The sequence below is a fragment of the Sciurus vulgaris genome (genome assembly GCF_902686455.1).
Source record: "Sciurus vulgaris genome assembly, chromosome: 10".
Classification (NCBI taxonomy): Eukaryota; Metazoa; Chordata; class Mammalia; order Rodentia; family Sciuridae; genus Sciurus; species Sciurus vulgaris.
In genome coordinates, this window is record NC_136470.1 from 104,068,687 (window position 1) to 104,095,294 (window position 26,608).

General features: G+C 36.4%; 2 protein-coding genes across 2 annotated transcripts in view; both read right to left on the reverse strand.

Annotated features, from left to right (window-relative positions):
- The window catches only part of LOC306637667 (EGF-like and EMI domain-containing protein 1), a gene marked incomplete at its 3' end in the record, with an annotated part of 604,663 nt that overhangs the window by 170,751 nt on the left and 407,304 nt on the right, over positions 1 to 26,608 (reverse strand). The gene's annotated exons all lie outside the window — the stretch shown is intronic.
- On the reverse strand, positions 6,318 to 7,396 carry LOC306671127 (eukaryotic translation initiation factor 3 subunit I-like; the record flags this gene model as incomplete). Its single annotated transcript, XM_079156395.1, is given in 3 exon segments — positions 6,318 to 6,750; positions 6,752 to 7,305; positions 7,307 to 7,396. Coding segments are annotated over 3 exon segments (996 nt in total). The 3' UTR covers positions 6,318 to 6,398.

Sequence of the window (26,608 nt, forward strand, 5' to 3'; positions counted from 1 at the left end):
GGCTGGGATAAAATGAAGCCTGTTCCCAACCCTCTGCCCCATGGTCACCACCACTAAACCATAAGGTAGACACAAGACCTCTGCCTGGGACAAGCCAAGGACTCCATCTCTCTAGCCACAGTGAGAAGTTCAAGAATGGGCATGTGACCCAAGCCAAATGGAGCAGAATCCTGACAAGTCCATTAGGAAAGAAGCACTATCTTTTCTGTGGAATTACCAATTATAAAGACAGGGAAAGCCTACAGATTCCAGGGGATATATTTTCCACCACAGGCAGAGTCTACCTGAGAATACAGATACCCCAGTGGGAAGCAAATTCAAGAGATGGAAACAGACAGCCTTCTGAAGACAGGGTTTAAGTACCCAGATATAACTCTGCCTGATGTCTTACGTTCTATCACACAGAGCACAGCTGAATGTTTCGGTTACTTGTTCTAATACCCCCCAATTAAACAGCAATAATAGCAAGTTAATGTGATATGGATATGTCTCAGGTGCAACCAGATGAGTTTTGATTAATTCATGTATCGTCTCGATATGAGGCCATCATTTTGGATGACTTGAGAACATCTTTAGGGAAAAGCATCTGCTATTCCATATCCCCAATGGGAAACTGCTTTGTCACTGCTTTGTCTCTTGAATCCCTATGAGATAGGAATTGTTATTCTCAGGATATCTCTATGTCATTATTCATGTTTATAATTGTATACTTTAAATAAGAAGGGCTTTCATATACTAGGGCAACAAAATATTTCCCAGAAAAGGTAAAGATTTTGACTGTGGCTCTGTCAATCCTGTCTGTTGACTGTTCTCTGGCCAACACTCCTATATTCTGGATTCATCTAATAAAAGGAAGTAGCAGAAAAGGAGCTGGCACGCTTGGGTTCCTATAATATGCTGCACACTTATGTATTTTACCACCTTTTGTCCTTCCTGAAATTTCTTTGAGATAGGAATTATTATGAATTTTAAAGATGGCATTAAAATTCTAAGAAATTAAGCAATGTACTCACACTACTGCTGACACATCTGGGATTCAATTCAGATTAAAAAAATCAAATAATTTTGGATCCGTCACCAACACTCTTTTAAATAAACATGCTGTTCATATTATCATTGGTGGTTTAATAATGTTTGCTCTGCACAAAGGAGAATAAGATGAATGACTAGATGAGAGAATGTTTAGTGTAAACAATGTTAACAATTACCTTTTAAAGAATCTCTCTTCTTCCATTTCCACCACCAGATATCCATTTTGTTATCTCATTATTACTACTTACCTGTCAGCTGTTATGAGACACTCAGTAGGGCAGCTGGATAGGGCTTTGCAAAGTAACAATGGTAGACCTATCCACAAGATTTTACTTATATACTTAAATATTTACTTCTATATTTCAAGTTGATACTTTTATGAAAAAATACTTCCCTGTGTCTCAGAACAAATAGAATAGAATAGTGTCTTATGGGTCTTAATTTGCAAGGCTGATTTCATAATGTTTTATATTCTATCACATTCCTTACCTAAGATTTCCCCCCGTGGAATATCAGATTATAAATGATAGAAGAGAGATTACAATCTGTGGAAGAGAAAATTGTCCTATGAAAAGTTCTCTGTAGAGTTCCACAGATACCTGTCCAACTTATGCTCAAGAACTTGACTGCTTTAACTTCTATTGTACATTTTAAAATATTCACTTTATTATTACCACTTGGGATACATATAGTCTGCTTTTCTCTTTCTCTCTGTCTTTTCCCCTCACCCTCTGCCACATTTCCTGCCTTCCTCTACAATGTTTGGTGACTTTTATCCAAGCCTGCATTCCAGGAAAATATAATCATTAATTACCTATTTTTGCAATCAATTACAAATAATAGGTTAGTATACTGTATATGTCCAATAACACTTTATTTTGGGGAAAATCTGAAAGATCTCTCAAATTGCCTTGTTTTCTTGGCAAGTGAAATAACAAAATTTTTAGGAAGGAGTAGGAGATATAAAACAACTGATATTTTCTCTCTCTTTTGTAGAGATAGCAAGAATTTCGATTATCATGTTTAGAAACAACAATAAAATCTTGTTGCTTTTCCTTCACCCTTGGGTTCAAAAACACATCAGTTACCTCAGTTTTGACTGATTGGTTTTTCTCTTCATGATGAGTCATACTGTCACACTTCTTTGAAGAGCTACTAATTTTTGACTGGATTCCAGATGCTGTGAACTTCATCTTGCTGAGTGCTGGATAGCTTTGTATTCCTCTAAATATTATTGAGCTTCGCTCATCAATATAACTTAGTTACTTGGAAACAGTTTGGTCCTCGTGGGCCTTGCTTTTCAGACTTATGTGACAGAAGCAGCATTTTACCTGAGGGCTAAATACTCCAATACTGAGAAGAGATATTGATTATTCATTTCAGGGCTTCCTCATTATGAAGTTTTCTAGTCTGGTTGCTAAGAAAAGGCACTATTTTTGTTTTTGGGGGGTGGGGTACTGGGGATTGAAGTCAGGGGCACTGGACCACCGAGCCACATCCCCAGCCCTGTTTTGTATTTTATTTAAACACTGGGTCTCACTGAGTTGCTCAGCGCCTTGCTTTGCTGAGGCTGACTTCAAACTCGAAATCCTCCTGCCTCAGTTTCCTGAGTCACTGGGACTATTTCTGCCCTTTGTGCAAATACTGAAGGAGATTGTTTTTTTTTTTTTTTGCTTCCTCAAATACTTTGAGTTCTCCATTTCTGAGCCTGTGCAGCCCCCTCACATGCATGTGTGGGTCAGGCCACTACATACTGAGCCTATTTCAGCTGCCCACAGGTATAGGTGTGAACCTGTTTTCAGGCTAAAATATCTTTAAAATGGGATCATCACGTCATCCCCTTATTCAACTTTAATATCCTTCTAGAATTCCCCTGCTTTTCCTCTCTCAGATAATTTTTTTTTAAATACACGTGCAAATATCAAGTTTATGATTCTCCATGATAGGCTTATTTTAATTGTAGTTTACTCAGCCATTCTAAAAATGGTACCTTGCCTTCCTCTTTAGAAATGCCTTTCTGAAGTTACCCTGGAATATTCATTCTGTCACATTACCAAACACATGGAATATAGTTAGGTAGGAGAACACTAATGTATACCAATTACAATATATAAAATAACAAAAGTAGGACAAGGAATTAAAAATCAAATTCATATCTTTTTTTTCTATGTTTTTCTCCTTAAATCATTTAAGACTCCCAATGTTTATTCTGCAGATAATTTTAAAGAATTTAAATATATATAAATCCCTTATCAGAGGACAGTAGAATAGAGTAAGGGAATTGGAGGGAGGGAAGAGGGGAAGGATAGGGGAAGTACTGGGGAATAAGATTGATCACATTTTGTTTTGTGCATATATAAATACAGCTTAATGAATCCCACCATTATATATAATTGTAATGCACCAATAAAAATATTCCTTACCAAAGGACCCTATTCAATGAGAAATATTCTGTGATGGAGATTCCTGGAAATTATAACTTCTGGTACACCCCCCTCCTTGTTTCCTTCTTTTAACCTTGAAGTCATGCCCTTCTGTTGAGAGTGGTGGGACCATGCAGAGTCACCTTATTATGCAAGCCTAGCCCACTGTCTAGCCAGGGATGCCCACTGGACACCCTAGTCCCACAGCTTCGTACTCACTGGGCTCTGTCTCCATCTCACTTGTCTCCAGCTCCCCAACCATTCTGGAGCACTTTCAACCCAAACTGTTCCCACTTTCAATTTTCAACCCATTTATATTCCTCACTCCACAGTCCTTCCAACACAGTCTCTCCCTTGCCAATATTATCTATAATTTTGTCACATTATATTTCTCCAACAATTACCCAGGAAATGCTGGTCTTCCAATAACCCACTCTTTCACCTTCTCTGTAGTTTGTTGTTGAGTTTTGCGAGAGTTTTGTAGTCATGATGACTTGTGTCTCTACAAGTGCTTTGTCTCCCACATCTGCTGGAATCCCCAGTGCTCAGTAACATCTCCCATCAACTTCAACAGTGATTGCAAACCCTATTTATTCTCTGCAACTTAACTCACAAACGTCACATCTCATGCTCTCAGTGACTAAAAGAAAATATCAGTTAGAAATAGTTCATGTTTACCTTATTGCAATCCCAATTAAGACTTTCTTTTATCATATGTCTATATCATAAAATATAAATTAACCCTAATTTTTATTTATCTATATTTTTAATACTTATATATTTATCTTTTATATATGTATATGTATATATACACACACACACACACGCAAATATTTATCTTTATTCTTTATCTCAAATCTTGGCAATAGAGCTCTCTTTCCACCTATGTTTTTATTCTCCTAATCTTTATTGCTGAAAATTTCAAATCCAAAAAGTTGAAAGAATTGTTAATGAACATGCTCATACTCTTCTTATTGCCAAATTTTATTATTTTGCTTCTGTTTATCTTTTATCACCTACCTATATGTTTAAATTATTTTGGAAACCTTTAAAAATAACTTTTGAACATCATGAATAATTCAATATTTATCTTTTAGGAAAAAAAAATTTTCCTGTATGATTATATTGCCTTGATCACACCCAAGAAATTTGAAATTGATAAAATAATGTTATCAAATGTATGTGTGAATAGTATTATATCATAATTTAAGTGTGCATAAATATGCATAATATACATACAGGCATATATTATTATACTATTTCTTATTTCTATTCCTTGAAAGGGTCTTGAAGCAATGAATGACAATTGAGAACAAATAAAGACATCTGGATTCCAGAACTTAATTGTGGTTTTTTTCCTGTTTTTCTTTTTTATTTTTTTTTTGGTGTGCATGTATGTGTGTGTGTACATGTGTGTATGTCGTGGTAAAAACCCAGGGCCTTGCACATGCTAGGCAAACACTCTACCACCAGGCTGTCTCCTCAGTTATCTAGGACTTAGTTTTTAATAATATTCCTTACCTAAGGAAACAGGGTTCTTGGATACATAGGTGACACTCCAGGACTGGAGCAAGGAAAGTAGAAGTTACATCTAAAACATCTTTTGGTACCATAGAAAGTACTCAGTCTCATAAATCCACCTATATTTAGAATTTAATTGCTTTTAATTTACCAAGAAATTGACATGGCGAATACTTTGACATATCTTTAAAATCCCCTTCTCCATGTCCTATTCAGTTTACATTCTTGTTTTCATTAAAAAGTGCCCCACTATCTTCATTTCCTCTTTGCTCACTCCCTCCTTGATCCATTGATTTGGGTTATTAAGACATTAATTCTTTGAAAAAACTTTTGGGAAAGTCACAAAGAAACTTTCCAATGAGCATTTTTAGTCCTCATTTTATTCCACTCTCCATTTGGACATTGTGGAACATTCTTTGCTTCACTCTGTCTTGGCTTGCTCAGCAGCACTGTCTCTCATTCTCCCACACCCATTCCTCCTCCTTCAGACCCTTCACAGGTTCCTCCTTCTTTACTTTCCTGCGGTGCATTGCTCTTCTAAGTCCTCCAAATTCCTTATCATGGCGTGCAAAGCCCTGCATCTCACCTACTGCCAAGTAAACTAGTTGCTCATTTGGATGGGTAATCAGAATTCTTTTAATTTTTTTTTCTTTTTAAAATTTGTCCTTTTATTTCCCATCATGCTTATGTAAACTCTGGTCATGCTGAATTAACAATGTTGACTGGATATTCTTGAGCACTGGATCATTAGGAGGTACATTTCTAAATACTTTACTAAATCCTCAGAGCAACCTAAGTGGACACTAAGAAGAACTCCGAATTATGAAAGGGGAAATGGAGGTACATGGAATTTAAGACATGTGCCCATATTCACAAGCCTACTAACCATCAATACTACATGTGGACCTTGCGGGTCTCATAGCAGTGGCAGGTTGGCTTCTGTCCTACTTGTACTGCAGTTTGTCTCTGGGTTTTATTTTCTTTCATCAGAAAACATGGCTTTTCCTAGCATGCATCTCTCTGCCCATTATCTTTCTGGTTAAGATATCTTTTAGAACTTGGTTCAAATGGCAAGTTGATGTACCCTGATGTACTTCTTCTCTAACAGCAGTTTTTATAGGGTTCATTTTCAACAAATATTTGTTGACTGAAAATGAACTACTGATTACACAATTGACTTGAAATAAATCAGTTCAGTTTGTCACTGTGTGGTTATTATCTAATCAGGGTCTCTTGGATTTTAATATGGGTGCAAAATACTTAGGGATCACGGTAAAAAGAAAAATCTGATTCTCTGATGTGGGGTAGGACCCAAGATTCTGCATTTCTTTTTTTTTTTTTTTTTTAATCAAACTAATTTATTTCTCAGAGTCCAAAACTTTCTGTGAGCAGCCTTCCTGGCCTGGATGGAGATCCAGCTTCTTAAGCTTCAAACTCAAACTCGAAGTACTGTGGGTCGAAGTAGTGGATGCGGACATAACCGTCTTCAGCACCGTTGCTATAGCTCTTGCCATCAGGATGGAAGGCAACACTGTTGATAGGTCCAAAGTGGCCCTTGACTCTTCCAAACTCTTCTTCAAAGGCGAAATGGAAGAACCTGGCCTCAAACTTGCCAATCCTGGTGGAGGTTGTAGTTACATCCATGGCTTCCTGACCACCACCCAGCACCACATGGTCATAGTTGGGAGACAAGGCAGCTGAGTTGACAGGGCGTTCTGTCCTGAAAGTCTTCTGATGTTCAAGGGTTGTGGAGTCAAAGAGCTTGGCTGTGTTCTTTGGATGCTGTGACAAACATGGTCATGTCCCTAGATAACTGGATGTCATTTATCTGCCGGGAGTGCTCCTTGACATTCACCAATACATCCCCCGACTTGGCACTATACTGGTTGAGCTCTCCACTTTCATGGCCTGCAATGATGCACTCTCCCAGAGGTTCCCAAACTGCACTGATGATCTTGGAGTCATTGCAAGGGATCTTCATGTAGGGCTCATTGTTGTCAATCTGGCTTGGATCCCGCAGGTCAAAGAAGCTCACAAAGCACTGATAGCCCATCTGCTTGTCGGTGGAGAACATGATGATGTTGCCCCCAAAGTCAAAACCACAGGTACGGACTGCTGAATTAGTCTTGAGTAGGGCCAGCTGCTTCCCTGTTTCGCAGTCCCAGGGATGACAGCTGTTGTCAGCTGAGCCAGTGAGGACATGCTTGGTGTCCCAGTCAGCATCTACGCACCACACAGCACCAGTATGGCCCATATAGGTGCCTAGCCTCTCGCCATTCACAGAGTACCATACATTGACAATGGGGTCCTTGGCCACGGTGAAGAGGAGGTGAAGAGGAGGTGAAGAGGAGGTCTCCCTCGCGGTTATACTTAATCTGCGTAATGGACCGCTCATGGCCCTGCAGCAGGATTGGCTTCATCCAGGCCAAGATTCTGCATTTCTAATAAACCTCCAAGCCATACCAGAGTTGCTGCTCCTGGGTCACATTTTGAGTTTCAAACAGCACTTAAACTAAATTAATTAAAATGAAGTTTCCCAGAACTCAGAGTTCTGACATTGTCCTTCAGCAAGTCTCAGTACAAGCCGCAGAGCTTGCCTGTTAGCAAGCTCTACAGGTGAGTCTGATGTTGTATTCCAAGACTACACTTCAAGAAACAGAACAAAAATCTAAGATTTAAAGCAAGTTATCAAACAAAACTCGGAAGTAATTCAGAAATAAGTATTTTATTCCTTTACCTAATAAATCATATACAGCCAACATTAATGACAGAAAGGATATCTGAATTGCTCCTAATGTATATCACAAAATCTTCAGTTTTTTTCATATGTTCAGGAAAATCAATAAACCACCTATCCCTCTCTTTCTCTTCTAGTAAGAATTTTAATAAATATGGTAGGAATCCCTGACTTATCCAGTTGTAGACTTTGAAAGAACCTTAAAAAATGAAGTATTCCAGACTCCTGCACACGATAGGAATCCCTTCTTTAACATATTTAACAAATGACAACCCAGACTCTAATTAAACACTTCCAGCTATTGGGAACACACCAGTTAATCCTGCTTAAGTCTCTCTATCTCTCCTGCTGTGGCATCTTCTCCTTTCCCTAGTTCTTTTAAGGGAAAAAAATCCACAATTATGCATCTTTTCCACCAGGAAAAATAATATTTTAAAAAATTAAAAATAATATAAACAAGATAATACAAACAAAATTATGTCTATTTTGCTAATTTATTTAGTAAATTTGATAACTTTTTAAGTTTATACTTTATTTCTATTGAAAATAAATTCTTTATGTTGGTTTACGAGCTATACTTCCCTCTTGGTGAAACTTTTTACCTATTGTTTAATGACATTCTTCTGTTCTTTCTCTGCACCTTTTATTCTCTGTTGTTTATAAAAGCTAAAACCAGAATTTTTTTATTTAGTTTTCTTTTCTTTTCCAACGGCTTTCAACCAAGCTTCCAAGAAAGATCAATTAAATTTAAAGTGCACCTCTAAATTATCAAGGACCTAGGCACTTAATTATAAATCCATTAATATAATTGTATTCCCTTTTAATGTAGTCACTTAACCTGTAGTTAAAAGTGACTTCTATTATTATAAAATAGCTCATATATAATCTGATGCTCTATTGCTTAAAATTATCTCAGAAATATTAACACTTGTAAGTTAAATATAAATGTACTGGATTCAAAACCCTGAAGTTACTCTTCACAAAAATCTGTGATTATATTTAACTATCCCAACTGGAACAAAATAATATTTCTTTTTACATTTCTTTTTAAATATCAGTCAAATAAATTGGAAGTGAGAGAAAATAATTCAGGGATCTTTCCCTCTCAAAACTTAAGATAACAAAAATTCTTTTTACTCTAGAATTTACTTCCTAGAGAATTACTTATTGATGATACTATGTGGCATATATGACAAAGCAAATGAATAAAATTAACATAATTAAACAGTCAAATGATACATGACTGGCCTTTATCTCTCAACCAAAGCACTGAACCTTTTATTTTCTGGAAGTTTTAACAACGTTAAGACCTAAACTACTTCTCAATCTGACCCAAAGCTTCCATTTATTACTCCATTCCTCTGACCACCATAATACTTTCAGAGGCCCACACGTATGTTTCACTATCTTAAAATTAAGAAAAAAATAAACTTTAAGATTAAAAAATATTTTTTCTTTTTTTTTTTTTTTGTCGGGATTTGAACTCAGGGCCTCGTGCATGCAAAGCAAGCACTGTAGCAACTGAGCTATATTCCCAGCCATAATATGAACATATTTGTCTTTATGCCAAGGCAATCATAAAATGTACATTTTTTTTTTAATTTTAGAGAAAGGGGTCCACTACAGGGAAAGTGCCCACAGCCCACAAAACTCACAATGTGACTCTGTTATTCACTCATTCCCCTATGCTCCCAAAGACACTAACCAAGTACTGCATTATTGAAGGAACTATTACTTCCTATTTTTCTCATGTTGATTCTCTTTGGAATTCTGCAGTGATTATTTTAAGTTTTATATGTTTTACACAGACACACACACAGACATGAACACACACACACACACGACACAAACACACACACACACACATTCAGTGTTGACTTCATGGACAGTTGACCAGTGCAACTGCAAAGGCCTCTAACTAGAAGGACCTTGTAATGGTTTGGATATGAGGCCTTTCTCCCCAAGAGCTCATGTGTTAATACAGGAAGGTTCAGAGCTAAATGAATAGATTATGACAGCTATGACCTAATCAGTGGATTAATCCATTTGATGGCTTAATAATTTAAATGGACTACAGTTTTGGATGGTGCCTATAGGCAGGTGGGGAATGGCTGGAGGAAGTAGGTCACCGGAGGCTCTGCTCTCTGTGCTTTCCAGTTGCCATGAACTGAGCAGCTTTCCTCCGTCATATCCCTCTGCCACAATGTTGTGCCTCCATCATGTTCAGAGCAATGCAGTTGGTAGACCATGGACTGAATCTTTGAAACTGTGAGTCCAAAATAAACTCTTCCTTCTATACGTTTTTCTTGTCAGATATTTTGGTCACAGCAAGAAAAAGCTAACTCAGGCCTCATGCCTAGTGCTTAACTTCAAAATGACCAATAATTTTATCTTGGAATTTGCATTTTGTAAGTGAGGCAGGCCTTGGAGCATGTACCAGGGACTTGGAGCCTTAACTCACATACAGTTCCACCTCTTACTGTTCCCTGCTGTTCACTGTTGCCCAGTATCCTCTTGCAGTTCCCCTAGCCCTCGTGGATACCCGAACACATTTGGGAGAGTGTCAGGTAACGAAGAAACTCCATGGTATCACAGCAGGTTATGGCAGCAGCTGGCTCCACCCCAGGCTGGCAGCACCACAGCACAGTTGAAGGATAACTTAGTAGGGTTGAGCTTTCCCTCTACCTCCAAGCAATCCAGTTCCCTGAGAGTCTTCATGTAGTGGCTGCATTCACTTGGCATTTGTCGGTCTGTTGTGGAAAGGGGCACAAGCTGATAGAAAGTGGAGACTGACTTTCCTGCCCCCCGCGAGGGCATGTGTCCATGGAGCATACATTTGCTGAGTTGGTGCTGAACTCCCTGCAACCTGAGTGTATCCATGACTCACCTTCTACTTCAAGAATCCTCATGACCAAGTAGAAAACACCATGATGGTAAGGAAAGAAGGAAAAAGGGGTGGGGGGGGAGGCATGAAACAAATTTTTATATCTTAGCATTTAAAAAAAATCTTTTTTTAAATTTTTGGTTAGGTGCACACACCTTTTTTTTTTTTTTTTTTTTTTGTGGTGCCGAGGATCATACCCAGGGCCTCACATGTGCTAGGTGAGCACTCTACCACTGAGCCACAACCCCCGCCCCACAGCTTAGTCTCATTAACAACACTTTCCCTCCCTACTTTTGAACAAAGGATCAAACGTTCATTTTTCACTGGGTCCTGCAAATTATAAGGTCGCTCTGTTCTCCTCAGTTCCTAGGAGCTGTTTTCCTTTTATCTTACTGTGACCTAAAGTTAGTTAATGACTGCTCTCCTAACTTGTTTCTGTCACAAAATGCCTTTTGTCCACTCTTCTTCCTCTTCTTCCTATGGGTCCAAAGTCAGTTCTGCTACAGGACGCCCTCCATCTGGTTCTATTTCCATCCCCCAGGCTTCATAACACCAGTTTTCCCTTCAGCTCCAGTCTCCTCTCTCCCTTGCCACTGGTTATTTATCCCTATCTTCCATTTTTGCACCTTCTCTCTCCCCACCATTCTGCTACCCCTTCTACTCCAAAAGCCAGCGGTCTGACAATCATAGTCTTGGATTCATTGTCATCCCACCTGGTACTTGAACCATCTTGCCTTCCACACTGCCAAAATTGCTTGGTCAAAGGTTACCTGTATCTCTGTTCTGTCAAAAAAAAAAAAAAAAAAAAAAAAAAAAAAAAAAAAAAAAATCATCCCTGTCAAAGAGCTCCATGACTTAATGTTTAAAATGTAATGTTTATTTGTTGAAAGTTTGGGGTATATTGGTAAATTCCAAAATTTTCAGTATGTCCTTAATGTTTACCAAATGGAGGCATCCAAGTCACTTCTTGTGCTAGTTATGACCCTCCATCTAGGTTTAAATCTCACTACCTTTCTTTACATACTCAAGGTTCTAAACAAGATATTCCACACATTATTGTAAAAGCTTTTTGCTGTCTCCTTGCTCTGACTCACTTAAAAACCCTTCACTGGGAGTGATCTTTTCATTTTCTACATACCAAAATTCACTTCTCTCTGGTCCTAGCTAAATTCTTATCTACCATTAAGACTTTCGTGGTTCTTCAAGTAGAAATTGATTAAGTTCCCCAGAAAATGACTATATTTTCTGTCCTTTCTTATGGACCTTCTACCTGGCCTGAAACTATTTGTAAATACTTTGTATTGTCCTCCATTGAAATACGTTTATTAGGAGCAGGAAACATGGATAAGTAATTTTCTATAGTTAGCATGTACATTACTCAATATCAGAGTGATTTGGCATTCACTTAATCTTATGAATTCAGTGAGAAGTGTATTATCAGCTCCATTTGAGATACAAATGGAAACTGAAGCAGAGGTAGTTTAAGTAATTTGGGCAAGGTCAAACCACAACTAAATGGCAGAGGCAGGATCCAAACCCACAGTTTCTGATGATAAATCTAGTACTCTTCACATTACACTATGTATAATCATTTTTATGTGATATAAAGAGAAATGAGCCCCAGTGCTTAGCATATTATCTTGGGCATAGTAGATACAAAAGAGAGATATATTAGTTAAAAAAATGAATAATGTACACAAAGTATTCACATAGAAGCAAAACAACTTGCTTAATTGATAAAAAAGAGATGTAATAAAACAACTCACTTATCAAGAGACACATCTAAAAGATTCAGTGGTGCCAAGAATATTTTTAGCCAAAGTTAAAACTATTCCAAAAAGTGCTGCAGAATGGACACAGATTTAAGTCTATCATAATTTTAGAGAGTGGAACTAATTCAAAAAGGGAGAACACTGTTAGCACCTGATGTGACAGTATGAGAAAAATAATTTCCAAGTTTATCATTTAAGAGATTCCAACGGCAGGCAAACAAACGTAGATGAGGTTCTCAGTGAGAATTGAACAAGGAGGAGAAATTTGTAGGGCCTGAAGTGCTTTAGCAAAGAAAACACGCGTCTACCCCTGTGCTCTTTCTTCCACTACTGTTCTGAACGTGATTTTGTGGCTTCACAAAGGCAGCACAAATGAAAGAGATGGAAAAGTACAGGCTAGTAACATTCAAAGGGAAGCAAAAGCTGTCTGGATTCAAGCTGATAACGCTGAACTTGTCTAGGGATGGATTCTCTTGAAATTCGCACTTGATGCTCAAGAGGCTGTACCAAGAATTATCAGCTATAAGAAGGCACTCTAATTTAGCTTATGAAGCAGTTATTGCTTTGGTTGAATGGACATTGATTGGAAATTGGAAGAATGTGCTGTAGTAGGTCAGGATTTTATAATGCATGTCTCAAAAATGGGAAGTTTAACCCAACATATAAACTTTACTTAAAGGTAGACTTTAATTTATAGGATTGCACTTATTTATGAATAACCTGGTGTTTGCTATTATGTATTACCTAATGTTGTAGCAGAACCTGTCTTCTCAGAAAAAGAGAAAGCAAAGAAGAAGCTGTCTACAGAAAAGGAACATATGGAAGAGATGGATATAAAAATATTTTAAACAATACAATAGAAGAGTTATTATAGAATTAACATTACAGTCTTAAAATCATTTAAACAAGAATAATATTTAGAAGAGAAGGGAAGGTGCTGGGAAACGAGGTTGATCAAATTCTCTTATGTATATGTTTGAATCTGGCATAATGATTTCCACTATTACAGAAAGTTACAATATACCAGTAAAAAATAAATTAAAAAAGAAGAATATTTAAACTTCTACACAAATTTAAGCATCAAGTAATAGAGAAAAAGTTTTCACTCCTTTTATTCTCATTTTAAATTTTTATTTCATTTTTATTTTTATTTCTAATTTACTTAGAAGGGAATAAATAAAATGATCCATCTATTTAACAAAATAAATAAACTGTAATAAATCAAATAAGCATATCTTCAAAGAACACATGTATATGTTTTAGCATGATTATATAAAAATGGTAAATTCAACCCTATGGAATATTATGCAACAGTTTTAAAAGAATAAGTTCTATTTAAATATGTTGGCAAGAAAATATCTTTGTAATAATGCTAAGTTGAGGGTAAGAAAAGTTCATGAATAATGCACATGGCATACTATGGATATATGCACTTCTCTCTCTCTCAGCATCTAAGTAGATATTCAAAATCTACACACACATATTTTATATGTGCACATATGTGTGTGTCTTTGTAAATGCTTAGATGGAGACCACTGAGAATGTACACAGAACTGATACCAGTAATAAGTAAAGGAAGTATAAGCACAAAATGAAGAAAGGATTACTAAATTTTTAAAAAATTTCATTATCTATACATATTCTAATAATAATGGATCACTTCTATATGTTTTAAATTATATGCACATTTTTGTCTTCAAAGTTGGAAACTGAAGTCACTAACGACACCTGGCTATTAGTCTCTATTTGTCAGATAGTACACATATTACATAGTCTACATATAATTCATAGTTGTGACTGTGCCTCTGGTAGGGTTTTCTTTAAGTTTCTCAGTAACTTAAGATGGATTACAAGCAAAAGTTACTGCTCACATTTAAAAATCAAAACTTAAGAAAAAATTTCAATTATTTATCACAGAAGAGTTTTAAAAAATTTGGTATGATCAGAGAATGAGTGTTCCTTTGCAAGTTTTAACATATGCCCAAATGAGTACTTATAAACAGATGACAGAGTAAGTTACAGCTAATCTCAGTAATGATATGGCAGGGTATGGGGGAGAGGGAGGTGGCTATTGTTTTTATTAAGGCATACTCATCAATTCTCAATAAAATATAAAGTTCAGAAGGAATTATTACATGTAATTCAAAACTGATTACTTTGTTGCTTTAGTTTTTCTTTTACATCTGAATCACATTTGAAAGTGGCTGGTGGAACATTCTTTTAGCTGCTCCACAGACAGTAATTATCCTCCTTCTATTCTAAATCTTTTATGCAAACCATATGGCACATTTAGAAATTTTGCAGGCTCTAATTAAAAGTGTCCATTCAAATTAAACAAGGTCACCAAAGAAACTATATTCAGACCTACTATTATATTTTAGGGGAACTATCCATAAGGAGCAACATACAGACCTATTGGCAGTTAGATGTATTGCCATCTTCATGTGGATTTATAACACAAAATATCAGAAGACAAAGCACAGAGAAGCTGGTCTCTGAAACATTCTAAGAAAACTAAAATGTCAGGGAGGCAAAGAAGTAGGCAAAGCAAGCAGTAGCTGCTTCATCATTTTGTATGACATAGCCGTGGGTGTGTCTCGACCAAACAGCTTGGTTTAACTCCCTGGATGTGTCTATACTCTGTTCGTGGTGGCTGCTTCCTGATATGTACCCCTAATGTCCCTTGAGGACTGAGGGGATCATCTGCCAGGTGCCAGGAGCTCTGCACTCTACAGTCCCTCAGTGTCACCCCTCCTGGGAAGCTGTCTTTGCTCAGGAGTGCCTCTTTATCCTAGGACATGTCCCCTTCTGAGGTGGCCCATGTCCAGTGACTTGCTAGTGTGGAGTTTAAAAGCCTGGCCTCTGGCTTCAAGTGGGAACAACTCGTAAAGACCACCTGAGCTTCAGAACTTGCCATGAGATGCTGAAGTTTTCGTCTCATAGCTCCGTACTCCATTTTCTCCTCCCTGTTCCTTTTTCCCTACTCCCCCACAGTTGGCGATCCTAAGGGTACCTCCCAGATAATACTCTTGCTGGGTAATCTCCATTTCAGAGGCTGCTTCTTGTCACTGCTTATCTAAAAATCTCAGGCTGAAAATCAAATCAAAACAGAATAATTCACAAGAAAAAAATTAAAAATACAGTAAAACGTTAATTTTGAAAATGATTTGGTTTCCATATTTCTGTGAACATATATGTCTGATCATGTGACATATTCTTTGATACAACACTTTGCTATTAATTTTTAAGAGGGAGTCCATTGGGGAAACTTGAATTTCCTCTCTGAGTCAAAGCAAAAAATGTTCATGATGAAGGGAGATAAAAGCATGATAGGGACTAGATGTTTACTAAATGTAGGTAAAATTATCAATAATTGGAAATAAGTGGAAAGGTTACTTGAGATGGAAGCTTGTATTCAGGTTCTGGACAGAGCACCCTTGGACTGCAGCTGGAGAAGACAACACAGCCAGCACAGGAGTGACATCAAGAGTCAACCAAGAGTCACATAAACAACCTTTAGAGAAGATTCTTCTTAACAGGCACAGCTGAGAAACACTCCGAACTGTAAATTATTTTGATATGCTCTTTGAAAATAATAAAGCAGATAAATTTCTGGTGAAATCAGTAAAAGCTGATGACTTATAATACAGCTGTGTGAGATAATAGGGAAGACAAAGAACACTAATCCTCAGCCCACATGGAAAACCTTAAAATGAACTTTCTAAAACTTCCCTGAGAAAAGCCTTTTCTCAAAGAGGAAGTCCTGCAAATATTTTTTTAATTTGAGAATTGTGTTTACACTTTGAACAGAAGCTGGACATTTTTTTAGCCAACTGGAAAGGGGAAGATACTCTTCTTCAATTTCATCTAATTGTTAATTTATGCTACAAAGAGAACTCTACTTCTACTTTTCTGTTAGAATCACCTTTATTACATCAATGCTTGAAAATTGTTTTGTATAAATCACCCACTATAAAAAGTTCAACCATAATTTTAATTGATTTCTGAACACAACAGTATCTCAAAATATCTACTGTTTTTTGTGCCAGGGATTGAACTCAAGGGTATTAAACCACTGAGTGACACCCCTACCCCTTTTTAAAATAATTTATTTAGAGACAAGTTCTCTCTAAGTTGCTTAGGGCTTCACTAAGTTGTTGAGGTTGGCTTTTAACTTGCCATCCTCCTGCCTCAGCCTCCCCAGCCACTAGGATTACAGGCGAGCACCATGGGGCTTGGCTCTCAAAATATTCTTGAAATAAGAATAACATTTGGTATAAGTACAAAAATTACAGCATATGGATATCAAAGATTTGTTTTAAAAACATATCACTTAAAAATAAACTTCAATATTTAGTGCTTTTTCCCCCTTATTAAAAATCTAATAATAGAGCTTTACCAAGTTAATTGTTCACAAATATCTTAGCCCAGAAAAATACCTTAGGTTATTCTTAGATTCCTACATCAAATGTATGTCTAATATTCTCATGAATATTTTTACAGATATTTGATACACATCTATCCAATTTAAATCACACATTATCAAAATGTCATCACAAAAGTAATATGCTGAATCTATTACCAATCTTTGAAAGCTTTCCTTCTAAAAGCAACTTGAATATTAAAAAGCTACTGTTTTTGCCTCCTACCAAACTCACAAAGTTCAAGACCTTAATTTTTTTTTTCAATTAATATGGAGAAAAAAGAAGAAATCTAACACCTGGTTTTCAGAACACTTCTAAGCATAGAATGGAAGAAGCAAATGAGTTTTCAATATAGTGAATACAGTCTAGCATGCTCATTAGCATCTTATCCAAACTTCTTAGAATACTTTATTAAAAACTCTGACAATCTTCTTAGGGAATAGATACAATGACTCTTTTAATACAGTTATCTCCTGAAATGTTAAAGAATAGCAAGAAGGGTTAATTTACTCTCTACTTCCCCTAAAGACAAAGATGACTAGAGTCGAAGAATTCTTGGGTGGTTCTAGCTTCCTAAAATTCTCTCTGATGTTATTGGCAATACTTGCTTACTTTAAAATCCATTTACTCTTCAAATGAGTTAATGAGTTCAAAAGGAGAATAGAGAAATGAAGAAGACCAAGATTACAGGTTGGATTCCAGGATAAAATCTAAAAATTACCCATGAGAAATGACTGTGGGAGGCCATTCACAATCTTGTACTCTTAAGCAGATCCTACGCACAGGTATTTTTGTTTAAAAAAAAAAAAAGGGAAAATATGAATAACATGGTGTAGATCACAATGAAAAACCAGCAATTCATTTAACACATATGTTATATATCAGCATTAATTACCTCTTGTCTCTACATAATTAGCTACCTGCCAAAGGAAACAGGTCCTTACTCTACGCTTATTGAAACTTAGCTCCTGCATAAAACATTTAAAATATTTTTAGGATTATAAAAGTCACACATTACTATGGTGACAGGTGGATACTATAGTAAATAATTTTTAGAAAGGAAATTAAACATACCATGAAGCCACTATTGGTAGAAAGTATGTTAACATTTTGGTGTATTTCTCTCTTGTCTTCACGTACATAATGTGAAATTTCTTTCCCAGACTCCATATCTCTGCCTGCATCCATTTCTCCTTTTATTTCTGCTTTATTTATTTTTCAATATCTGTACATAAATCAATCTATCAGGTAATCGGTAAACTGTAGTTATCCTTCCATTTCATCGTTTCCTCCTTCAAGGCCATTCAAGGTATCTTTGCAGGAAATTTCTAGATTTTTCATTTCTTTTCATGGAAAATAAAAAGTAAATCTTTATCTCATGCCAATCATTTTACGTTCCTCAACCTAGCAGGGGTCTATCACCAGGTAATTAGAATTTTTCAAGCCCATTTCAATGGAGATTGTGGCTCAAATTATTATTTCTTCTAAATTTTACTAGTATAGACTACAGTCCAAGTCATACAAATCTATATTTGGATTTTTCACTTAACTTGTGTGTCATAAACACTTCCTCATTGATTTAGTTAGCTTTTTCACTATTGTGACTAAAAGACCTGACCAGAACAATTTTAGGGCAGGAAAAGTTTATTCTCATGGTTTCAGGGGTCTTAGTCCACAGAAGGCTGGCTCCATTCCTTGGGGCTCAAGGTGTGGCAGAACATCATGGTGGAGAGTGTAGCAGAGGGAAGTGGTTTATATTGTGATCGGGAAGCAGAAAGAGAAAGAAATTCCTTACTCCAGATACAAAATATATACCCTATAGCCATGTCCCAATGTCCTCCTCCTCCAGCCACACCCCGCCTGACTCCAGTTACCACTCAGTTAATCACATCAGGGATTAATTCACTGATTAAGTTAAGACTATAACTCAATCATTTCTCCTCTGAACCTTCTTGCATTGTCTCACATGTGATTGTGAGGGACACCTCACATCCACACCAAATACTCATCATGTAAATGTAATTTTAAAATTATTAATTAATATTCCAGTGCATTTTTGTGTTTCTAATGATCTTTATTGTCTAAAAGTAAGTCCATAGCTAAATAAGAAGAGCAGATCAGAAACCAGGAATACTGCTACCTACCTGTTGCACTAGGAAATGTCACCTAGTAAGAATGAAGATAGCATGGAAAATTATATAAAGCGGACAAAATATTCTCAAATAGCATAGTGTCATGTTACATTGTTTTATAAGGATAAATATAACACCTGCATGTATGTAAAGTTGACCAGTAGGCAAAGTTAAAACAAATTTGTACACTTTTATTAGAAATACAATGTATTCCACACCAAAGAAGAAATAAATGTCAATTTATTTACAAGAGGAAATAAATTCCATTTTTTACAAGATGTAATGAAAGTCAGTTTTCTTTCCTTTTTAAAATTTTTTTTTTTTTCCTAAACAAAACGTTATCTGTTCCAATTTCCATTTAACAGGAAATTTAATCTTTGTCCTTTGCCTGTGAAAAGCAGCATCTCTTCCTGGACTTTAGAGACTCTGTAGTTAGTTTGTAAGAGCCACTCACATGCAGAGTTCTCAAGCTCCCTTGGCAGGCTGCAACTCTGGCAAGCACGGCAGTGGGATGGGCCCTTTCATCAAGACCAAGAGCCTTCACACCTAGAGGCCATTTCCTTGTGACACTGTCACATCATGTTCCAGACTCCTGGGGCCATGGCAACAATGGGGCAAGGCCCTGTTCTTATGAGACCCACTAATATGTCCCTCTCCTCCCCAGCTCCCAAGCAACTCCCTCCTACTCAAAATCCAGGTTGCTTCTGCCTCTTTAACCATTATATTTTCCTGAATTCTCTCCACACTCTAGAGTCCAGCAACATTCCCTTCACGTTGTTCAGTATTTCAATACCTGACACATGGCGACCATTTCATGAGGCCAATGGACCAAAAAAAAAAAAAAAAGGAAGGAAGGAATTGTCCACACAGATGGAAGAGTATACTAATGATTTTGGTTATATTGGACCTTTCTTTATAAGCCTAAATAAAATAGTGTTAATAAAAATAGCTTACTTCTGTGCCATACTTTACAACACTTCCAAATACAGCCTGTTTGGTTGTAAGTGTTCCTGGAAGTTATTTGTAAATAAGGGAACTAGGTCAATTTAATGCAATAATTCAGATTTGAATTTTTTCCAGCATTTTAGTGTTTTACCCCAGCAAACACCAACATCTAAATGTACACTGCACAACTGAACACAGCAAGCGTGTAGAGTTACATGCTATGGCCCCATATTCTTCTTAGCTTGAGTCAGCCAAATTCTCGCTTAGATGCACATACATTCTAAAACTCAGCATAATTTGATCTATCTTCATAGCTTCTCTCCTCCTTTATTCCTGTCTTATGAAGTAGGTTTCTTCCTCCTGCCCCTTAGGGTAAAGTCATATATTTACTGGACAGTTTCTTAATTTGGACTTTAATATATGTTTTGAACTATAATAGTATGTTTATTATTTTTATCACTTTGAGAGAGAGAGCTTTGGTTATAAAGTTGTACTTATTTGTAATTTTGAGGCCTTATTTTTTTTTAATTGCATTATTTTTAGTGCCGTTAGGTTTGGTAAGAACTCATGTTACATTTGAAATACTTGTATCTTAATTTTTTTGAGTCTTTTAATAAAAGGTAGGTAGGGCTATTTTCTTCATTTTGCAGATATAAATTCATGGGCTCTGAGAGTGAAAAGTTTGTCTAACAGTATGTGGCAAGTAAATCACAGAAAGGAGACTGAAACCCTAGTCTGTGGACTGCTATTCTAGGACTCCTAACACAGTATCAGACTCAATATCTTTAACAACAATATGTTATAGTTGGGATCTTAAATATCCAACAAAGTCCCAGGTGTTAGAAAGACTTGGTCCCCTGGCTGGCAATATTAGGGTGTTGTGGAAACTTTGAGAGGTGGGACCTACTGGGAGGGCTTTAGATTACAGGGGGAATTCCCTTAAAGGATAATTGAGACACCAGTCACCTCCTCATTCTCTTTGCTTCCTTGCCATGAGGTAAGTGCCTTTGTTCTGCCACATGTTCCTGCCATGGTGTGCCACCATAGGCTTAATGCAATGGGTTCAACTGATCATGCTCTGGAACCTCCAAATATATGAGCCAAAATAAGTCTTTTCTCTTCATAAGTTAATGGTCTCAGGTATTTTGTTATAGTGATATGAAGGTAATACACTATCTGCAAGCATTATTTTATTAATTCTGATCTACTTTATTATTTAGCTTTTTATTGCTTTAAATTAGTATTGAAAACTCTGAGGCTTATTGTGTATTTATAATTTGTCTGTTTGGCTACTCTCATTTGTGACTCCCTGAATACATAGAATATAGAAGCCTTCTCCATTCCACCCTACATTCCTACCCTGTCAAAATACAAACATAATCATCCAGATCAACTGCTTGGGGTTTGTGGTCTTAAGAAGAATATATGAATTCATAAATGAAAATCCCATCCTTACACATTGGTCCTGGTGTCTCAGAAAACTGATGTTTGCTGGAAATGAATAACAGACCTTCCTACCCAAGAAAAGAGAAAACATCTGGATAAAATGGGCAAGTGAATTATTGGATCATCCTGCCATAGAGCTACATGAGATGATTCATTACAGATTTATTCATGACCATGCAGTGCAAATTTATTAAACACCTCCCTTGTATCAGATACATTTTTAGGCACAAATACAGAAACAAACACTCTACACTCTAGAAAAAAGCAAAAAGGACCCTCATCAAAAGTTTATTCGGAAAGTACAATTTAGCACAATTGTTCTCAAACTATAGGGCAGTAGGCATCCAATTTACCTGGAGAGTTTGTTAAATTGCATTGCTGGTCTCTACCCTCCATGTTCCCTGTTCTTAGGTCTGGGGTGGGAACTGATCATTTGCATTCCTAACAAACTATTAGGGTGCCCTGAGGTTGCTGGGTACTTAACCTAACTTGGCTTTTATCATCTGTAAAATTGGAGCTCAGTTATAGTGCATAACCCAAAGGGTTGTTTTGAGGATTGAGATGATCAATAGCACAGAGCTTGGTACATAGTGAGAAGTCAACAAAGCTTAGCTTCTATCATTATTTTTTATGATTTTCATTATTATTAAGGGGTTTCAGGAGAATCCTTCCAAATGCTCTCTCTCTCCTACTTCACAATGTCTGAAATCCCTTGAACCAAAGACAAACTGATAAAAATTAAATAAAATTCTCTGGAAGGGTTTACTTCCAGTAATACTGGGGATTAAATCAGCAATCTCATATCCTTCTCATATTGTGCTTTTGATAAGATGGAGACACTGGGGCTTTAATAGGAGTTGACAAAGGTGAAAGTACTATCCTGAGGAGAACACAGAAGCAATACCACAAAAGAGCCGGAAGCCACGGAGTGAACTGAGAAATTCTCCCGAGGTCTGCTCTGTCCCCTCTTAACTCACACACATTACTACCCAGCCAGTAGAGTTCCCTGCACACTCTACTGGCCTCCCTGTGCCACATCATTATTATAATAGCTGAATCATTAAAGAAGAAAATGTCCGACTCCTTTTTTCAGCCGAAGGTCTGCCTTTCAAAACTCAAGCTGTGTCCAGCTCTGTTATGTGACAGGCCCCCTGAACATTGCCTCAGCAGGACATGACACATGTTGGAAATAAGGTTTGAATAAGGAATACAGAAAATAATGATTGATCTCCCATGGAAAACAGCTGCTTCTCGTTAGCAGTTAAATGAAGGCCCTCTCACAAGGTTTTTCAGAGTCCTCAGGAAGCAGAGATGCCCACAAAGGCATTTACAGTCCAAGAGGAACAGAGCAAGTACTCTCCATCAAGGTCATTTCTTTTAAACTCAAAATGTATTAAAATCTCTAAACAGCAATTAATACCCCAAAAGGTGATGCAGGCCATAAGTCCGTCAAAAAATGAAACATCTCTTACACACAGGCTCCTCACCACATATAGGACAATGCAGGAAAAAGAAAACCAAGCAATCACATAAACGGTTAGGTAACTAAGGCAAGGAAACGAATAAGGTAGACTTATGAGAAATTATTCTTTTGTTTTTTGACTTTTTGCTAAAGATGCGATGTCCCATTCAGTTTGTGAGAATATATTTTTATTGAATTTGCCAATTAATGTTTAAATTACTATATAGATGCTCTAGAGTTAAAAAAAAATCACTATTTTTGTGAATAAAAATGTACATAATATGGACACACATTTTAAATCCTGGATGAGATTTTAACAATTGTCTCTAGGGGGAATGGCTGGTGAGGGTTTTGGAGACTGTACAAAACTCAGAAATAATGAGGATTGACTGTAAGCACCATTTTAAAGAGACTACTTCATTTTTTCCTAGAGTCTACTGTGATAAATCATCTGCCATTTTAGGTATTCTGTCTTTTCTATTTTGCTGTTTTAAAAATTTCTCTTTACTCTTGATGTCTAAAATCTTCCTTAGGAAATATGACTTTAATTTTAATTACCTTTGTAACAGTTACAACTTTCCAATCTACTTCTGGAATTTTCTGTTCTCTCTTCAAACATTGCTTCTCTGTCATTTCTCTTCTATTTCTGGGACTCCTAATACACCTATATTGGAACCTCTGAATGTCACCTATATATCTTGTTGCATTTTTAATCTCTTCATGTCATTGAACTGTATGCTAAATGAGTTCTCCCAGCATTTTCAGTTCATTAATTCCTTCTTAAAGTAACTAGATTCATAATTTTGGCTCATTTTATTTTGTGCCCCTTGCTTTTGATTTATTTCTGACAGGTTTTACTTCACTATTGTCTTTCTGTATTCCTTCCTTTGCCTCTTTGAGGATCTTGATTATACTTATGTAAAAGTCATTTGTGACTATTTCAGTATTTGCTTGTTGACAGAACTAAATTCATATGACTCAGTTTTACTCTTTCTTTCTTTTGCACTGATATTCTTCTATGTACATTAAAAATTTAGGAGGCCAATTCAATTTATGTGAAAGTATTTTTTTCTTTCTCTGCTCTCTCTGAACTCACTCCTCCCTTTCTATCAGTTTTGCTGTTGCCTGCATCTGGACTCTACAGAAAAGGTATTGCTATAGGGGACAACAATTCTTGGAAATGGGGCTAATGCAGACAAAGTCTAAACAAGCAGGTAATCTGGCTTAGTTCTAACTCCCTCACCTTCTGAGTTATCCAAATTAGAATAAACAGCTTAAGTCAGCCTCCATTCAAAGCTAGGGAAATTCTGTCCTAGCCCCTGATTTCCTGCAGTGAAATTAGTCCTGGTATCCTGATAGTATGGGTTCAAGTGTCCCCCTTCCCATTTCATACACTTAAGTTCTAACCTCTAGGACCTCAGAATGTGACCTTATTTAGAAACAATGTTGTTCCAGAAGTAATTAGTTAAAATGAGGTCATACTGGAGAGGGTGGGCATCTAATTTGCAGCACTAGCAAACTAACAAATCCATCACAGGTAGGGTTCTTTTAGTCTCTGATATGAGTTCAATTCTGTTTCTTGCCTCTTTCCAGACTTAGAGCCCCAAAAGTTTGTGACCTTAGCCAACTCCATCCATACCCAGTGATGACTTGGCAATTCTGGTTCTTTTTTTTTTTTATACAAAAAAGTTTATACATTTTAATCTTAATTTTTTTAGTATAGTTTTTCTCATTTAATTTTAAAAATGTTTTATTTATCACTATCATATCTCTGGTGAAGATGAAAGGAGTTTAATAGGTGAACTTATATATCACCTTTTTCTAAGTATTCCATAAAAACATATATTCTTTTATAATATTAAAAAAAATTTTAAGACAAAGGAAGGCAATTAACAATGTATATCCTGCTCCATGTTCTTAATAATATGTTACAAAGGAAAAGAAAAAGTTGTGAAGAAGGAGAAAGATATGAGGCAAAGGAAAGACAGCACTCTTCTTCCCAGAGCATAAATCAAGATTTCTTCACACACAGACTCCAGGGAGCCAGCAAAAGTCTTACACTAGCAGTAACCAAAATCTATTATCATTTCCACTTGCCTTTGAATTATTTTAATATTTTCTAATTCACTGTTCTAGACCCAGAGTTTTCCTTAATTCCTTCATTTGCCAGCTCTTACTCACATGTCTAAGAAAAAATAAATAAGTAATACTTTAAATTGAGTACTGGATGAGAGTGCCAAGCTTCCTAGACCTTCAGGGAAGCCAGGCATGAAGACATACTCTGTTACACAGAAACTAACTTCCATATGCATTTGTGCTATTTTCATTGACGAACAGCTTGAGAAGGACTCGTTAATAAAACCTCACAATGATTCCAGATTCGGAATGTCTGCAAACATCAGCCATGGCCCAGAATCAAATTGAACAACCTAGAAAATTTTAAATAGACTTGAACTCAGTGTGAAACATGCATTAAAAATATCTAATAAAACTGAGATCTAGGTCATATACATAAAAGATAGACAATAAATTAAATGAATATATAATGGTATTATCCCCTACAAAATTCTTATCAAAATTTTATTATAGTTTTAAAAGAAAGCATTTCTGGGCTATTTACTAATACATTTAAATTCTTCATTAGAGGAATTATGAATAATGTTACACAATATGTAAAAGGGGCAGTTGGCACTGGAGAAAAAGTATTAGATTTGTTGTAGAAAATGTTGATTCCTGAATCAAAGAATTTTCTCAATCATATGAAAACTGTAATAATTTTGAGCCTTATTGTCCTGATTAGTAGAAATAGAAATACCAAGGCTTTCCACTTTACATGGTAGATTATGTGACTAACAAAGTTTAGTCAACAGCAAGCATTTATTTACATTGTCATAAAATTCTGGGGGAAAAACACCTGAAAAACTGAGAACAAAAATACAATTCATCATAAATTCATGATCTCTTTGAGAAGCAACGAAACAATGGCATTGCTATTTCAACTTGTTCAAAGGTGTATGTGCCTCTAGTCAGAAACTCCAGGAAGACTTAAGTGAATAGACGGCACTCAGAGAGACTGGCCCTGACCTTTCTGCCTCATGTTCTGACTCAGCATGGTGGAGGTAGAGGTTTGAATGCTTTGGTTCACAAGGAGGGTTTGAGAGACCATGCAAACATAAATTCATCTGACTTCCTATTTGTGGATATATTACTGGCTTAATAACCTGGACTATTCTTCAGAGTGAATCGTGCTCCCAGGAAGTAGGTCTATTCAGGAATCCAAATTATAGATGAGAAAGTAGCCTTGTCACTATGAACGAAGAAAGTCACAGGCCTTTAACAGTTACAGCCATCGAGCTGAACAAACCCAGTGAATTTCCCATCTTTACTATGTATTATTTCCCCTTTTTAAAAGCAAGATGGACAGAAAAGCAAATTCTTCCTTGGGCAGAGTCAGAAACATTTGGTTAGCCAACATTTAATTTTTTTTTTTTTTTTTTTTTATAATTCACTAATAAGATGGGCTATTAGAGATAGAGACATACATGTATAAAAGGTGGGCTGTATTCAAGGAGTTTTGAATATCATGACAGAGAAAACACTAACTATAATAAAGATAAGATGAAGTGAGTCCTGTGTAAAGTTTATGAAAATATGCAGCACGTGGTGAAATAAAACAGAAGCCAAATAACATTATTGGGCCATCTAGGCTGACAGGAGAGTAGGCACTCTCCACACACTGTCCCATTTAACCTTCTCACAACTCCACGAGGTACTGCTGTAACCCATCTATTAGCTACAGTCGCCTCGTCCTCTACAAATCTGGAGAAGAT